General features: G+C 43.8%; 1 protein-coding gene across 1 annotated transcript in view; it reads right to left on the bottom strand.

Moving 5' to 3' along the window:
- Positions 1-16537, bottom strand: part of LOC138566765 (olfactomedin-4-like) — a 133641-nt gene extending 117104 nt beyond the window's left edge. The window contains exons 1-3 of the mRNA XM_069644410.1: positions 16466-16537; positions 13651-13803; positions 5444-5650 (exon numbers count right to left, since the gene is read on the bottom strand). Of these exons, the coding sequence (XP_069500511.1) occupies positions 5444-5650; positions 13651-13803; positions 16466-16522 (417 nt within the window). The 5' untranslated portion in view covers positions 16523-16537. The remainder of the gene's footprint in view (positions 1-5443; positions 5651-13650; positions 13804-16465) is intronic.
- Between the last annotated feature and the right edge of the window lie 703 nt (positions 16538-17240).

The following is a 17240-nucleotide window of genomic DNA, read 5'->3' on the forward strand; positions in this document are numbered from 1 at the left end:
GCAGGGAAGAGGGGGGATGCGCCGGAGTTTTAAGCCAGTGCCATGGGAGGCCAGGTGTACAGCGCCCAGGGAGAAGAGAGTGCAGAGGCAGAGGTCCACGTGCTAAGTACAAGGGACGTGGCTAGAAGGGCACAGGGGGTGCAGGCCCAGCCAGGCTACTGTAGGGGATGTAGCCCAAGAGCAGTGCAGGTTGGGGGGTCACAGGAGACCAAGTGCAGGGGTAGACTGGTCCGGGGGGCCTGGTACCCTGTAGGAATCTGAACGAACCAGTCAGCCAGTCGAGAGGCAGAGGGGGAACATTAGCAGTGGAGGGGGAGAAGGAAGAAGGAAGAGAAAAGGAGGTGTAGCGGAGCAGATAGATGAGTGTTCCTTAGCTCCCACCCCCTCACCACCGTCGTATTGGAACAGCAGGAGAAGAGCTGTAAATGGGACTCCTTGTATTGTCCCTATACCTCATAGAGTGTACAAGAGAAGATATGCACTCAGACAACCATACAGAATGTACCCTCGCACTGAAAGAGTGGGAGGATGTCGTAAAGAAGGATGTCAGCATGCACCATTGGACATTATGGAGCGCTAAGTGAAATGTGAAGAGGATAGAGTGATTTTATAAATAAGATATATGAAGAAATACTGAAATTATAGAAAAATCTTCAAGAGCGAAGATGTAACCAAAGCAACAAGAGAAATATGTACTTAAAGATAGCTCAGCGACAGACAAAGGCTGCAGAATCGGGAGAAGCTGGAAAATAGCTTTGTGTGCAAAACAAAGAGGAGTCTAAGTTGGCCTTGGATCAATGAGGCTATTTTGAGGAATAATTGCAAGGCACAAGGGGAGGGAAATGGATAAGCTATGAACGAGAGACATATTTCTCTTAGATCAAAGAAGAAGAAAACATCTACAAGAGCCAAGTAGGGGACAATTAAAAGTGCATGACATCTATACAGGAAGTAGTGCGCAAGTTTCTAGAGGCCAACAGGAGCAAGAATGCCCATATAATTAAATCAAATACCAGTAAATGGAAGGTCGAAATGGACACATTTGTGGTCTCCTCACATGTCATTTAGAAGTCGAAAACCAGGGCTATTCATTAAGCTTGGGATGAAGATAGTGATGTGCTACACTCCCTTAAATGTTCCAGAACAGTAAGCAGGCTACAAGGTCAACTACAGATGAGAAGACTTTGGCTCATGGCCGGACTGATGAGAGATGATGGATTAATTGGGAAAGCGGGGAGTAATCTGACGTGACTCAAACACCTGGGTTTTGTTTTGTAGAGGAGGCAGTCCCTGTCTTCTCCTTAGTCCTGTCTCCTTGCCACCATTATACTGGGATGATAGACGAAGAGCCATGATGGGGAACCTATGCCTGAAACATTGCAATGACCCCGCTCCTCGCAGAGTATATGAGGGATGATATACACTCAGACAACCCTTCAGAGTATACCTGCAAGCTGACATAGTGGAGGAAAGTTACCAAGAAGGATGCACTTTGCCGAGTTGTCGAAATGCAGCCATGAACAGAATGGATGTGCGTTAAAACAAAGTCCAAAGACAGCAAAAGAATGACATAAAGAAAATATGAGAACCTATGCTGAAACGATATGAAAATACTTAAGAATGACGATGTAACTGAAGCACCAAAAAGAACATGTACTCCATGATGCAGTACTTATGAACACTTATGAAGTGACTCACTGGTCAATAACTGTAAATACGCTGAAAAGCAAGGTAGAAATAATACATATGAGCTTGCTTATGGGAGGTATATTTTCAATGTTTAGGACGATCATTAGAAGAAAATGGACGACGGGTTATGTCAATCAACCCAGCTACCTCAAAATACGAGCCCAGGATATTAAAGTGAAAAGATGATGAAGAAGCTGTTTTCCCTCCCAAAATAGAAGAGTACATTGGCTTGGAACCAAGAATGCTATTTCGATAGATGGAGGCAAAGCACTAAGGGACTCTATGAGCAGACCATGTGCAAGGACATATTTCTCAAAGATTAGGAGGAACATGTATGGATGCCAAATATTGGACAATTAAAAGGGCATAAAACTAATATGGGATAGAGTGAGCAAGTTTCTAAAGGCCAAAAGGAGCAACTGCACCCATCATAATTGAATCAAATAGTTTTTAATACGCTGTCAAAATTCATGGTCTTGTAACACGTGATGGAGAGCTTGCAAACACGGGCTATTCATTAAGTCTGGGGCTAAGATCATAGTGTACCTACACTCCCTCAAATGTCCTGAGACAGTGCAGACTGGCAAGGTCAGTCTTCAAACAGAAGACACTGGCATGAGGTCTACCGATGAGAGAGGGTAGACTAATTGGGAAAACCAGGGTAGAGCTGACATACCTCGAAGAACCTGAGTTTTGTTTCTATGTATGTGCTGCTAGCAAGCCGAATGTCCATGATTGGATTTGGGTTGCCAACCAAGCAATCAGAAAAACCTGCAATGCACATTTACATACAATGTTGCAAAGTATTATTCCACTGCCACATGTTCTGCTATGACAAGTGTATTATACCAGATATATAGAAGTAGCGCAGGGCGTGCCCTACAGATAAGGGGCCACAAATGAGAAACTATATGTAGATATGTTCTCCTAATCCAATCCCACCCCTCTATAGGTTTTACGGTTTTACCACATAGGTGACACATCTATCATTAGGGACTAGATATTGTGATCCTGCATGAATCAATTTGATGAGTGATTATTCACCATACTTTACTTCGTTGAGATTAAAGCAGTATTTTACCATATCCTTGGGTCCGTCCTGTTAATTGGTCTGAATAATTTTATTGGTTATTCCATCTAGCACACAGATGCTGCAAGATTCTAGAGCACATTTGGTAGCAGTGCGGATGGTTCAGGTCTAATCGACCTAGAGCCCAGACCTAGAACCCAGACCTAAGTTCCCAGATGCTCGACGACTCCTGCCATAAACCAGACGAGCGCAAAGTTTCTTGCGGTGAGCGGTGCTCATAAGCATCACGTGATCAACATATGGTCGACAGGTCCCCCTTTGAAGAAATTCCTGTGCGGTACCCGCAGGTGCTGCACAGACGAAAGGCAAACTGGTTGATTGTGTGAGAGTCAATGCCGGGGGACTCGAGCTGAGTACCAGACATAAATAGACAATTGTAGCTGGTCAAAACATAAGGGGGAGGTATTTTAATTGTGTAATGTTGTAAATAAAAGAGACATAAAGAGTAACTGGATTTTTGGGGATTATAAAAGGAAGAGAGATAGGGCTAACACGAATTTGCAGGCTCAAGAGCGATGGAAAGGGTACATGCTGTAGTTCCATATCAAAGCATAAAGGATTCCTAAGGGCAGAGCTTGTTAGAAGAGCGTGTATGAAACTCCCAGAGGGGGTAATAAAAAGAGAGGAGAATACACCCGCTAAGGCAGTGGGGAAAGACGTACGTGAAGGGTAATATATATATATATATGCATATATACATATTTTAGAAGTGCACATATGTATAGGGTATAATATGTGTGTGTAAAAGATAACATGTTTAAAATGAATGACAAAAAATAAAGAAAGAATAGCGCAAACAAATAAAACACAATTTTTTCCTTACACTTTTTGACAAAGTATCGATGTTGATCAAAAGGCTATAATTAGACAAAACCAAAATCGAAGCAAAAAAGACAGTTTGAAGATACTAAAAAACCTCTTAGAACGATATAAAAATAATTGACTGAAAGTGTAAATGAAGGAGCTAGAAAAATTATGTCGAATACATTTTAAAAAAATAATAAACGAAGTTTGGGAAAATATTCAGATTTTCTGGAATACGAGTGGCGATTGATGGTACCTACTCAAATATATTGAAATTATATAATTAATTAGTTCAGAGGTAAGAGAAATATTCAAGTAAGTATTGACAGTCTGAATTGGGTTGTCGTAATGGAATAAACACCCCTCAAGCACTTATGCAGAAAACTACCAAGATATACACCAAGATTATACAGTACATTTCGAATGGCTTAAGGGCATGACCAATAAGACATGTATGCCCTGGCCTCCAAGAGGCGCGTTGTCAAACACAGTATTATGAAACCTGACGACATATTTACATGCCACGCATAAGGGATAGAAACTAGAGAAAAGACTGGCAGTACTAGAACTGTGGAAAATGCACCAGAATGAGAAAGAAGACTCAGTCTATAGTGAGTGGCTGCTTATGAGAATAAAGGGAAAAACGCACCTACTTCAGCTCCTCTTTCCCCTCCCGAGAAACAAGACGTAGAAGATAAAGAGCAGGGATTTTACCCTCTAAAGGAATTGAAAGCGGCAGCGGGGTATATTAATCCACCATACGAACCACCTGCCTATACTGGTGAAGAGACAGAGGAGGAGAGTAAAAGTACAGACACACAATGAAAGTAAACAGCGCAATGAGAAAAAGGATAGACCGAACAAACAGATAGAGATGAAGGAAGAGGCAGAGAAACAAAGAAGAATAACAGATATAGCTAAGGGTGTGGCAATAGTACAGAACAAATGAATGGGAAGACAAATATCATCATTTGCATGGCAGCATGGCAGAGTGCAAAAGGGGAGGGCAAAAGGCGGTATACAATTATGTATGCCGCCTTTTGTCCTCCCCTTTTGCACTCTGACGTACAAATAGGGTAAACGCTGCCTGCCATGTCCTCATGGCATACAACATTGACAATGGATCCACGTTTGCAATGGATCCCTATTGAGGAGTAGGCAGACTCCATAGGGATCCGTAGCATTTGCGCAGGCATGAAAATGCATGATAGTGCAAATGCTGAAGTATTTGTATGATGGAGAGGAAGGGAGTGGTGGAAACGCTTCACTCATGATAGCGGCCAGGCTCAGCAGTCATACATGACTCCTTGCCTGCATCAACATTGTGATGTGGGCAGAGACTCGGGCAGAGACTCGGGCGGATTGCCTGCGCGGAGCAGGCCAATTGAGCAGATCTGCACCTTGTTTCCCATTCCATTCAGTGAATTGGCTCTAACATTGCCAAGATGCAGAATAAACATTTTCTTTTCCTCATCGTGTTTTCCTGCATCACACCCATTTATGCCCACATCTATAGTACCCTATCAGTGTGGCAGTGACTTCTCACAGCATATTCAACCTCTATACACACCTGTGAGATCACATTATGACTGCCTTGACCCACTAAGGATCTCCATTCCTGCTTCAATATTGTATGTGCTTCCCAGGGCCAGCAGCACCATGAAGGGAAAGGATGTTTTTCCGGTTAAGGAGAGTGTTAGGGCTATGCATTGATGGTTTACTAACTGAGTAGCTCAAGAGAATCTTTTCTGCCATTTCTGTTTTGTGTGTTAATACATTTAAAACTCAGCATATTATCCCAAAACCTTGTACTGTTTAACAATGACAGATATTAGCAGGCGATGGGGGCCATGAACATACCTCCTCATAGAGCGTCTCAACAATGACGTTGGTTCCATCAATGGACAACTTCAGTTCCAGGATGAGGGACTCCATCTCCCTGATCTCCAGTTTCAGCAGCTCAAAGTCCAGCTCGGTGTAGGATGCTTTTTCCATCGCTTCTACCCGGATGGTGAGGTTTGTGATCTTCTGAAGGTAGATGTTTAAGGTCTGCTGATAGCTGTGGATCTGAAGATGGATATATTCCTTAGATGGCTAGCAGTTCCGGAATAAGACACCCAATATAGAAAATCTGCACTTAAGTCCTATGTTTATAGCTAGCTGAAATGGAGCAGGTTATGAGGCATTACATTTCAGAGGATGTGTGCTATAACAGGTGTTATGGGCTCACACCCAAGCTATGGGCCCGATGTGAAGCTGAAGCCACCTAGAATGGTAAGGGATGATAACACCTGTTACATCCCTATCCAAAAGAAGCACACAGGATCCATTATCCCATTATAATATGGGGGTGGGGAAAGTGCGTTCAATGTTGCCTCCCCACAATCAATATGGTGGCACCTAGGGTAGGGCTAAATACCTTTGTGGCTGGGAGCACACCTCAGTTGTTCTGATGATTTATCAAATTATTTAAGGTTGGTAGGGGGGTGCAGGGGAGATAAACAAACCATGACACTAGGTGGTATACAATAGTACAAAAACAGCAGATGTCCACAGTCTTGTATTTTGTATTTGTATTTGTATTTTATTTATTTGTATAGCGCGCTAGGCCCGAGGGCAACCAGGCACATATCTTAAGGCACAGAGTACAATAACATTTTAAATCTATCACTATCAACAGGGACTGTACCGAAGATCTTCAAATCAGCATACATCAAGCCACTCTTAAAAAACACAAGTGGTGACGTAGATGACCTTTCCAACTACAGACCTATCTCTAACATCCTCTACCCAGCAAAACTTCTAGAAACCTACGTATATAAACTAACCCAAGAACACGTAGAAAAACACCATCTGCTGGACCAAACTCAAATCGGTTTCAGACCAGCAAGAGGAACGGAAACAGCACTACTATCCATCTGGGACGACCTCAAAACTAACGCAGACTCAAACACTACTTCAGCCTTATTCTGCTCGACCTTTCCGCAGCCTTTGACACAGTTAGCCACGACACCCTAACCAAAAGACTAGAAAACATAGGCATAACAGACACAGCACTACACTGGACCAAATCATTCATAACAGACAGAACAGAAATCATATGTATAAAACCTTTCAAATCCACTCCACGAGTTAACGACTGTGGAGTACCACAAGGATCCTCACTATCTCCACTATATTTCAACATCTACCAGACTCCAGTCATCAGAATCTTCAAAAAATACAACATTACATGTCACAACTATGCAGATGACACTCAGATCATATACAAAATCAAAGACACTGATGCCGACCATTCATCCCTTACCGACTGTTTAAAAGAAGTCTTCGACTGGATGGATGCCAACAACCTGAAAATCAACCCAGGAAAGACAGAAATCATGATCGTATCCAAAGACCAAGAGAACAAAACCACCATCCCATGGCCTACGGAAATGGGAAACGCACCAACACCATCGAAGGTAGTAAAAAATCTGGGAGTCCTAATGGACAACAACCTAACCCTGGAGCCACAAATAAATGCAACAGTGAAGAAATGCTTTTTCTTCCTCCGGACGGCAAGAAGAATTCTACCTTTCCTCTCCTTCGTGCACAAAACACTCACTATCGTCGCCCTAATCATGTCTAAAATGGACTATGCAAACAGCTTCTACCTCGGAATACCTGAATACCTCCTGAAGAAAATGCAACAGATCCAAAATGCAGCAGCAAGACTACTCCTCAAACTATCCAGAAGAGATTGCATCACTCCAGCCCTAAAAACCCTACACTGGCTCCCAGTTAAACATTGCATCACCTTCAAAACAATGTGCATAACGCACAGGGCAATCAGTGGACAAGGAGTAGAATTCCTACAAAAGAAAATAACACTCTACAAACCAACGAGACCCCTCCGATCGAGCAACGAAATCTGCCTGGAACTCAAACCATACCTCAAGAAAAAACTTGGAGGCACCTCCTTCTACCACTTAGCCGCAAAAACCTGGAAAAACATCCCAAAGGAAATAAGAAACACTGAAGATCACCTAAAATTCAGGAAATCACTAAAAACCTGGCTCTACAACACACACTAAACCTGAAAAACGAAACTGGTAAAAAAGGATAAATAAACCAAAAAGACACGAACATCCCTGACCGGGGAGAGTAAAGCCCATGGCAGCTGGACGGGTGACATCGGATAGACAGGAAAACAGGCGGCACACACAGAGACTGAGTCAACTGACCCAGACAATCCCACCAACTACTTCGCCCGCACCGTAATTTAATTACCGCCAAGAAGCACGTTGGGGTGGAATTATAGAGACATTGACAATCCCCACACTACCTGAGAGGTTGTCATTAGCAGATGCACTGGCCACTAGAGTCTAAATGGAGGATAAGGGGAGCCACGAGAGAGCATGTTAGAGGTGGGGGCCAGAGGAGTAAGGAACCTGTAACCAGTCAGACCCAGATCAGGACAGAGCCGCAACAGGGGAGACTACGCAAGCCGAGCGCTTCAATTCAGGATAGAGATGCAAACTAACCAACCCTACTAACAACTTCCCTTTCTGCATACACCTCTCAAACACAAAACCAAACACAACCAAAACCTACAGCACAACAAACCGCACAAACTTCACTACATTGCAACAACAAAACAAAACACACATAGCCTTGCACAACAGTACACGATGACTACCGGCCGCAAACACCCCAGGCCCAGCCAACGGACCCACCGGGCTGAGGCCGCCAACAGCACATCACTGCTCTCTTGCATTTTTCCTGCTTCCTCCCACTAACTCAACCCCCCCCCTCTCCCTTTTCAGAGCTGCCAGAGCACCAAGGGACCACTACGGTAGTGATAGTGCGCGGTACAAATGTCCTTTAACATTAACATTAACATTAACAATAATGGCATTGATACAGTTACAGGTAGAATTAAATTAGAAAAGTAGAATTAAATTCACTGGTGCATATCTTAGGTCACAAGGTACACAATTAGCAAAGAAGCAGGTACAGACAAAGTTAACTTCTCGAGCAAAAAGTGCCAGTAGTACGGGAGTAGTAGAGCAGGTGGCTTAGGCTGGTAGTAGGTGGGAAGTAGAGGATAGCCAGAGCTTGGCTTTGTGTTTGAAGAGCGTGGCAGAAGGGAGAGTTCTGATGGACAAAGGCACGGAGTTCCAGAGTTTGGAAGCGAGGACTGGGAAGCTGGCGCCCCCGGCAGTCTGTAAGTTGTATTTAGAAATAGTACGCGATTGTGCTTGGGCAGATCTTAGAGTCCGTGAGGGAATGTACTGAGAGAAGCGGGAAGTTAAGTAGATAGGGGCCTGGTGGTTGACACATTTGTAAGTGAGAGTCAGTGATTTGAGCAAAATTCTTTGGGTGACCGAGAGCTAGTGTAGGCTCTTCTTAGTGTCAGATATGTGCGCTGATCTGGGAATATTAAGGGCTGCCCTGATAGCATTGTTTTGGGAGATCAGCAATTTGTTGAGGTTACGTTGGTTGGTGCCTTGATAAAGTGCATTGCAATAATCAAGTTTTGACATCACCAACGTCCTAGCGAGAGTAATGCAGTTCTGGGTAGAGAGGAATGGGCGGCAGGCTGTAATCAGCTTACAGGTGTAGGCTGAGGCTGCGGCGACTGCATTTGTTTGTCGATTCAGGGACAGTGTGGAATCAAGGTAGATACCTGGGTTTTGGCCTCTTTAGCCACTTTGATGGAATTACCATCGATGTTGAAGGTGCTGAAGGACGGGTCAAGTTTGCTAAGTTTTTGTTGGGTGCCAAGGATGAGGAGCTCTGTCTTGTCGTCATTGAGACAGAGCTCATGGTGAGCCATCCATGCTTGGACGACTTGGTATATGTCGTTCAGAGCTTTGGCGTCTGCAATGTAGTCACCAGTGATGGGGATGAGTATCTGGGTGTCATCCGCTTAGCTGGTGTAGGTGACACCCAGATAGTCAAGCACATCGAACAATGGTTTAGTAAAAAAATTGCAGAGCGTGGGAGATACGCACGACCCTTGAGGGACTCCGCATGGGACCGGAGATGGGACCGCAGATGCAGTGGGTGAGAATACTCTCATGAGTCTATTGTCCAGGAAGGATCTGTTCCAGTTAGTGGCATTTTCCGAAAAGTGGGCAGCAGATTTCAAATGTTGGCATAGGATCAGGTGATTGACCAGATCGAAAGCTGCAGAGAGGTCCAGAAGTAGTAGCAGGGCTAGTTTGCCATTATCTTTTAAGTACTCTATTTGAGTTTTCAGATCTAGTAAAGCTGTTTCTGTCCCATGCCTGGGTCTGAAGCCAGATTGTCTTGTGCCAAGTAGGTTGTTAGTCTCCAAATACTTCTGTATCTGGAATTAGGCCGCTCTATCTAAAATTTTTATGAGGAACGGGACCGTAGTGTTCGGTCTGAAATTGGTCGGTATGGACGGATCAAGTGTACATTTTTTCAGCAGAGGGATGACCCAGGTGTCCTTCAGATTGTTGGGAACAATTCCGGAGTGAAATGAGGAATTGATGAATGTGGTAATGAAGGGAGCAAGGTCATGGGCATATTCCTTAATGATAGGTGGCGGGCAGGAGTCCCCTTGGAAGTTGGAAGGTTTAAGGTTACTGATCATTTTTTCAACCTCAGGGATAGTAAGAAGAAGGAAGCTGAATGGAGGCTGGGTGAAAGTGGTAGAAGTTTGAGGTGCAAGCGGTTTGGAGAGGAGAGAGTTTTGTTTGGCATTGGTTTTGGCTTGTAATGTGGTTATTTTAGAAAGGAGAGCATTTTGTATACTATTGCACCAGGTGCTGTCTTTGTTACAGGTATATGGTATGGGTGAAGGGGATTCTAATTCTTTGAGAATTTTGAATAGCTCCTTCGTGTTAGATTCAGCTTGCGAGATACGCAGGTTGTAAGTTTATTTTTTTGCCTGTATAGTCGCTTCCTTGTAGTTAAGGGATGTGATGAAGAGGTTGTTTTTGTTAGAGGCACAAGTGAGACTTTTCCAGAGTGATTCCGCCTTACGTTTTTCTTTACGCAGAACTCTGAGGTGTGGAGTGAACCACGAATTAAGGTGAGCTTGTTGTTTAGCTTTCCTAAGTTTAAGCGGGGCTATGGTGTCAATAGCTTTGAGCAGTATTTAGTTGAACATGTCCACTAAGACCGTAGGGTCATTATAGGATGTGGCACAGTTGTTTAAAATGGGTAGGATAAGTGGGAGTAGCTTGTCCCTAGTGATATCCTTTTTATTCCTGGTGGGAATAGAAGGGGCTATAGTAGGTTTAGTGCTAGGAAAGGTGGCTGGTAGATGGAAGATAATGACATGGTGGTCGGACCAGGCACAGGCTGAGTTAGAACTTATCGTTCTTAGAGGCAGTCTGGATCTGAGTCTAGCATTCCTAAGTGGTAGTGTGCACGGTTGGTTGGGAGTAGGCTTGGTTGCGAAGTGTTTGAGCCATAGTGCAGAATCATTGAGGTAAGGGTTGGAAGAATGTGTGTATGTGATTGGGTTGGGTAGTGATGGTGTACTGTGATACATTATGGTGGCGTATGCACAGGAGATGTTGCAAGGAATGCAAATGGTGCAAGTGGGTGTTGCGCAATATGCCTTAGCTAAAGACCATGAGATGGCTAGGATGGATAGGAGAATGCTTGCCGGAGGCAGGGGCAGCATGTCCACAGTGTTAGGATAGCTCTGTGGCAAGGGGCAATTATGTCAGGTGGTGAGGCAGAATAAAGGCGCAGGCCAATGGTGTGTTAATGTTGCCAGAACTAAGCGATGAGCATGGGCTGGTTTACCAGAGTAAGTCACACTATTATAGAAGCTTAGATATGGGCGAGGCAACTATAGCAGAATCAAACAGGCAATCCTATTACGTTAGCAGGATTGCAGTCATAGGCTGGATTACAAAAGCATGACATCAGGGAGGTGTCACAAGTCCCATAGTGAGATCTAGTTAAGTGACAACGTGAAAAGTACCAGCAAGGAATCACTTACCTAGCATACCTAGATCAAGTTTAGGTGCTAGTAGGCGAGATACAACTTTCAAATGGCGATGCACTAGCAGGCGAGATACAACTTTCAAAATGGCAATGTACTGACAGGCAAGATGCAACTTTCAAGTGGAAATGTACTGACAGGCAAAATGCAACTTTCAAATGGCGATGTACTAGGAGGCGAGATACAACTTTCAAAATGGCAATGTACTAGCAGGCGAGATACAACTTTCAAATGGCAATGTACTGACAGGCTTATGCAGTAGACATAAGGCAGTACACTATCAAAAATGGTGAGGCAGTAGTGGGTTACACCAAGAGGGAGAAGGTATGCTGCTTAGTGGATAACTGCAGTGCTAGATGCTGTGTGCAGACAAGAAAGTTCGACATGCATAATTAGGGTCTAATATGAGCAGGTACAACAAGGGGCTTTATACTGAATACAATCTGCGGATGAGAATCAGGACTGAGGAAGCTGAATATAAGATAATAATTGTGTGCGCAGTCAGATACGGCTAGATTGGCAGAGAGGTTCAGCCAGTTCGGTAGTACTGCATTATACAGGTAAGTGGATAGAGTTTAGCATCATAGTTATAGGCATGGTCAAAGGGCAAGCAGGACTGAAGGTGGTGGACGATCAGAGAGCTAGGATGGAAGAGGAGACAGTGGCCAGAGCATGACAGAGCGTGTAGCCAGAGGTGGCTATGATGAGCTGAGAATGGGGTAGGGTCGCGGGCCACAGTTGAGCAACAGTACCTTAGTTGGTGGTTGTCCGGTGAGGGCGGGGGCTTCGGGGTGCAGAGTCCCTGGCAAGATGAAAGGCAGGCGCAGACAGGCTGAGACAGGTAGTAGCCTTTGTTTGTGCTGGCCTTCGTTCAGAAAGGCCGGCTCACGCCTCCTGGCGCCCAATTGGCTACCTTGTAGCCTTCGCAGTCCAATGGGCAATAGTGTAGATGGAGGGGCCAAGTGAAGGTGATGTCAGCGAGGCTGGGCCGCCATTAGAATTTTTTTATGACATAGTTTACCTCCTTTTAAAAGAGCACTATGTCATAAAAAAGCTATTTACAATTAAAAGGTACATTTTCAAGGAGAGTCAAATTTTAGTTTATACTATCGGGAGATGATCCATGCGCGATCCCTTTCATGAATGAAATGAAAGGGATTGCGCATGGATCATCTCCCGATAGGCATAAGGATCGCGCATGGATCATCTCCCGATAGGCATAAGGATCGCGCATGGATCATCTCCCGATAGGCATAAGGATTGCGCATGGATCATCTCCCGATAGGCATAAACTAAAATTTGACAGCTCTCAATTTTTGAATAATACATTCATCTATGGAGCATCATCCAAGTGATTATAAACCTCAGAATAACGCATGACAGATAAATTGATGATTCTAGAATATACATAGGTATACGTAACTGAAATATTATCTTGATTTAATTAATTATAGAGATGAAAGAATCACAACAGGAATGAACTAGCAGCTCCTGAAGAAGGGAAAGAATTCCCAAAACGCGTTGAGCAGAACTATTATTTGTTACCTAACACTGGGCATGGAATATAAGTTAAACACTGATGAAAATTGTTTCTAGCTTATGAAATGTTTCTAGACAACCTTTTGACAAATCATATGAGAAGGTTATTTTCGAGAATTGTATACTGTGTTATTTACATATTGTTTTTGATGAATTTCTGTATGGATATTATTATACATTTATAAAAAAAAAGCAATATCACACAAGTAACAGGATGTGAGTCAAAATAATTTTTTGTTGACTTTTATAAAAATGTGGTGTTTATTCAACATATATAGGGTGTCCAAGGGAGGGGAGTGTTCCACATGACTGTGGACATCTGCAGTTTTTTTTTTATCTCGGGTAGCGCTGGCTGGATAAATGCAGGCGGTACACTGTGTGTTCTCGCCAGTGTTTACGGCCACCTGATTGGGTGAGGGCCCTTACCCAGGTGCGAAAAAGAACATTATTTACAAGCTTTTATACAGATAGTGCAGACTGCTATGTATTATAAGGGGAGTCAATGTATTCTGAGTTCTTTCATAAGTCAAAAAATCTAAAGGGTAGCATTGCTCACCTTGGTGATTTCCTGCTGGACACTGATGTTCAGGCTGTAAGAAACGTCCACTAGGGACTCCATTCGGTCCGCAGGGAAGGTGATATCTGGTAATATCACGGTGCAGAGGCACTGCCCATTCTCATTCATGGATCCATTGACGTGCTGTACATTCTAGAAAAAGGGGGAAGTGATGAGTTACAGCAACATCGAAATCACTGAACCAAGACAAAGGTAAAAAAACCTCCTGCCTTCATTTTTACTTTCAGTGCCTACTTTAATTGCAACCTCTCACTTTTTTCCCTTTCCTGCCTGTGTTTCTTTATTTCTGCTATTCCTTAAAATAATAATAAAAATGGTATCTACTGCAAAAAAAAACTCTGCTGTAATGTATATTATATTAGCACAAGTAGATCATTATTGACCTCCTCTCAAGCAGTCAGAATGTTCAGAGTGCAGTTAATGACTACTAATATTGACTGCACTCCGAACATTCTGACTTCAGAAGCAAACAGGGAAACAACAGAATACAATGTCCAGGTCAGTTTGCTTTTGACAAGATGCTTCCTCTATGGAAGGACTTTATTTCACAGCAACATTCTATTTAACACATCAGAAAGATGGCTAAAACATGGATATATCCTTTCACTTCCTTATACATAAACCTTCACATGACGCCTAATGCATGCTCATGTTGAACCCACTCCAGTTTCACCAAACTTGCAATTAAAATACTTAACTGATCAAGGAAACCTTGTTATTTAAGCACTGCAAAACAAAACCAAATTTAATATACTAATTATCTTTGCTTACTTTCCTTACTATTAATGTCACGTTTTAACTTGACCACCAAAACTCCCAAATATGTATTGCTCCTACCACTGTGGTGCTCATGTTGCTCCAGTTCATATTTTGACAGCGGGGACCGGCTAAGTTTGCACTCAGGCACAACCAGGGCACCTCCACCAAATGTTCGGCATTTGCATTGCAAGAGTGAATAAGTGCAGGGCAAAAGGTGACATATGCATGTGAACGCCGACTTTTGGCCCACACTTTTACACTTTGCCATGCAAAGTGAGTAAACGCTGCCTAGCATGCTCTCATGGTTTTAATTTAAATTGTGAACACTGTGTGACATGCACGCAATGTTATCAGGATTCACAATTACAATTAAAACCTGCCTGACATGCTCACATGTTGGGCAGGGTTTCATTTTAATTGCAAACGCTGCCTGCCATGCAAGCTAGGCTGGTAGCGTGTACACTGGATCCCTATGCCGTCCGGCTGCTTAGGCAGACCCCATAGGAATATCCAGCAAGTGTTCAGACTTTAAAATCCATGCCTGTGCAAATGCTGGAGCATTTGTATGGTGGAGAGGAAGTAAGGTGGCAGAAACACACGTTGTGTTCCGCCACTCCTCTCTGCCATACAAATGAAGGAAAGTGGGGGGCAACATTACTGGAGGCTGTATTAGCAATGCACACGGCTTTTGCGCCTTCCATTAACGTTATGCCCCCATAAAACATGAGCCCCTATGTGTTAATTGCCTTTTAGGCTTGGGGAGGAGTCATTATAGCTTGGGAGCAAAGAGGGCATGAAAGCTATGCCCGATTCTGGATGCCCCAACCACTAAGGGGTTAAGGCAGACAGTGGAGAGCTCGGAGATGAGCACACACAATGGTGCCTGCTTAAACCACAGGTTTTGTTAAGAGTGGCTTAAGGCCATAACATGATAAATACAAGCAAATCCTTCAAGAAAATACGCAGCCTAAAAAAGCAGGCACTTTCAACAGACGTTGAACTAGACATTGTGGAAAGCGATAAGTAGGAGGAGGCTCGGAAGGCTCCTTTTTTGAATGGACTGGTTATAAAATGCTTATAAAATAATGCACTTAAGAAGAGGTCTGACACTGGGAGTAAAAGTACTGAATAATAGGCCTACAGTGGTAAACTAAGCGGGGCTGCAGATCTAGAGAAGACAGCAAAATGTCCCCACTGGAAGGACCAATTGGTCCTTATTTATACTTATTTTATACAGCTAGAATAGGTGGCACTGGGCAACTGAGTACATTCAAGCGAGAAGGTGACGGATTCCAGGATGTGGTTTAAATTCCAAACTTATGAGTGAAGGTGAAGACGAGGAAAACACCAAGGTGCGAGAAGAGACTGGGTGGTGAGGAGAGAGATTTCGGGGTAAGCTTTCTAAGGATGGGCCCCTTGGGCATTAAATTCCCCTATGTGTTAAGGTGGGCTGGCTCTTCAAGCTTGGCCCGCAAAAAACACATCCACTCCATGTTTTCCGGATATCCCCATGAAAACATTTGAATATAGTTGATCTGGATGCAAACTACTTACATAGCTAGGTGTTATTCTGAAAGACTGGTGTGGTGTGCGGCTCTTGATGACCTAACTTGTCCACATCTAGGTTAAGAGCCCTATTTCAGAGGGAGCCGGTCAGGAAGGATACTGAGGGCCTGATTCATGGAATATTTTGCACGTTGCAAAGTGGCTTTGCACTGGCAACAAACACACGATTACTAGAACAGTGCAATGTGTATTTTTGCCGTGCAAAGTCACATTGCACGGCAAAAATACACTTTGCACTGCTCCATGAATCAGGGTTTGTGTCGGCAGTGCAAAGTCGCTTTTCAGAAGTGCAAAGTCATTTTGTAACGTGCAAGAAATTCAATGCATCGGGCCCTTTAAATCTCACACCTTTACCAGAAATCTCTTGGATTTGTTGAAAGGCATTTCATGTATGTCTCTCGCCTTTCACCGCGTCCGATTACTTCTTCCATAAAGCACGTCTGTTTTAAAAGCGAAAAGTGATACTCACTGAGGATGCTGCGTGGCCCTGGACGAGGGATGCGGTGAGGAGCAGGCACAACAACATCCTGAAAGTCTCCGCTGAACTGGCATCAACCTAGACGCACATTCCGCTTTTATAGATGACAGGCCAGGGCAGGCGGAGCGGGAGAGAGATGGGGTGGGCGGGGGGGAGTTGGGGTAGGGTACCACCAGGTCAACCTTTGGTACATGATTAATCGAATTTGTGAAGAAATACGACCTTCACACTGGGTCACCCGGAAATATCGATTCAGTAAATCATTATGGACGCGCTTAAGATAAGCGTGCTTAAGATAAGCGAATCAACAGTAGCATTTTCTCCAGGTCAATGCCGTTTTGTGGCTTGGTATACACGCGTTTCCCTTGTTTCCAAGGGAGCTTGGGCACTCAGAGCTGGGATGCCACTGGAATGCCGTTATCAGTACCTGCCGAATAAGCCGCTTGACAACCGTAGGCAAAAGTAGCGTTGACCACAAATTGTATATGCTTCTTTACTTGTCTTTTATTTATTTGATTTCTTACAAAAATGCGATTACATTTTTTTGTGCATCACTGCTCAATGGCTGTCTCCTGCTTCCAAAATATGAAGCCATGGGTGGACTGGGAACCAAAAGAGGCCCTGGAAATAACTTTCAAAGTGGCCCCATATTACACATTTTCCGCAATCCCAACTCTTTCCCTATGAGAAAATGTGGAAATAAAATAGGTTACCACACAAAAGAGGCCCAGGGTGCAGAGGAATGGCGGGAAATCTCCAGAATTTC

This window comes from Ambystoma mexicanum, chromosome 2p, assembly GCF_040938575.1.
Source record: "Ambystoma mexicanum isolate Mex_15411 chromosome 2p, UKY_AmexF1_1, whole genome shotgun sequence".
Classification (NCBI taxonomy): Eukaryota; Metazoa; Chordata; class Amphibia; order Caudata; family Ambystomatidae; genus Ambystoma; species Ambystoma mexicanum.